This window comes from Anopheles bellator, chromosome 2 (assembly GCF_943735745.2).
Source record: "Anopheles bellator chromosome 2, idAnoBellAS_SP24_06.2, whole genome shotgun sequence".
Lineage (NCBI taxonomy): Eukaryota > Metazoa > Arthropoda > Insecta > Diptera > Culicidae > Anopheles > Anopheles bellator.
Window position 1 is genome coordinate 60,464,618 of NC_071286.1, and position 1,088 is coordinate 60,465,705.

The 1,088-nt window shown below is 62.7% G+C and overlaps 1 protein-coding gene across 1 annotated transcript in view; it reads left to right on the forward strand.

Annotated features, from left to right (window-relative positions):
* LOC131210250 (protein tiptop) overlaps positions 1-840 on the forward strand; it is a 12,141-nt gene extending 11,301 nt beyond the window's left edge. The window contains exon 2 of the mRNA XM_058203464.1: positions 1-840. This exon is cut by the window's left edge and continues 3,304 nt beyond it. Coding sequence (XP_058059447.1) covers positions 1-840 — 840 coding nt within the window.
* Positions 841-1,088: the final 248 nt, after the last annotated feature.

Below are 1,088 nucleotides of genomic sequence, written 5' to 3' on the forward strand. Positions count from 1 at the left end.
ACGGCCAAGAAATCCACTCCGGCCTCGTCCGTCAGCAGCAGCCTCGGGGCGCTCTCGTCCATGTTCGATAGCCTCACCGGGTCCGGCGGCGGTGGTGCCGGAAACGGAGGTGCGGAAGGTGCCGGAAGTGGTGGTGGTGGCGGCGCTGGCGGCAAGAAGTCCAGTGCCCACCCGTTGGCGGCGCTCCAGAAACTTTGTGATAAAACCGAAACCCCCGGTGGAGGACGTGGCGGGGGGGCGGGGTCCAGCTCCGCGCTGCTGGCGGCCACCGCCGGAAATGCTGCCGGCGGGGCCGGCAACCCATCGTCCACCTCTTCCCGTACGGCTCCGGGCGCCATCTTGGCGTTCAGTTGGGCCTGCAACGAAGGGTCGGCGGCCAGCGAGGAAGGTGGCAGCGGCGGAGGTGGTGGTGGCTCGGGGACACTCAAGTGTGCGTATTGCGATACGACGTTCAGCTCGAAGGGCGCCTACCGGCATCACCTGTCGAAGGCTCACTTCGTCAACGATGACGTCATTCCGGATCCGAAGAACTCGATGGCGGCGGCCAGCGGCGGAGCCCAGGCACTGCTGAAGACGCGCGGCTCACCGTCGGGAGGTGAATCGCCCCGATCGGGGGGTTCCAATGCACCACTGGCCCTGGTCACTTCCGGCGGCGGCGGATCTTCTTCGTCGGGTGGGGCCGGATCCGGGCGGGACAGCGTGGAACGGCGGGGCGAACCGGCCAAGAGTCCGCCGGCGGCGGCCCAATCACCGGCGGGCACCTTCCAGGACGAGAGCCCCCACTCGAAGTTCCTCAAGTACACCGAGCTGGCCAAGCAGCTGTCCTCCAAGTACGTCTGACGCGCCTAAGGAGCGCCCACCACATATCTTCCCCCGAAGGATCATCACCATTTGGAAGCGGTAAGAGCGAGAGAGAGAGAGAGAGAGAGGTGGACGAACGGGGAAAGAGAGAGTCTGGTAGAATTAGTAGAAAGGTCACCCCAGTAAGCTATAAAGTCAACTAATAATTACCCTGCAACATGTTATACGAAGAAAACGAAAGAAAAAAAACGCAACCTGGATACGAAAAAGAACCCAGCATATTGAAG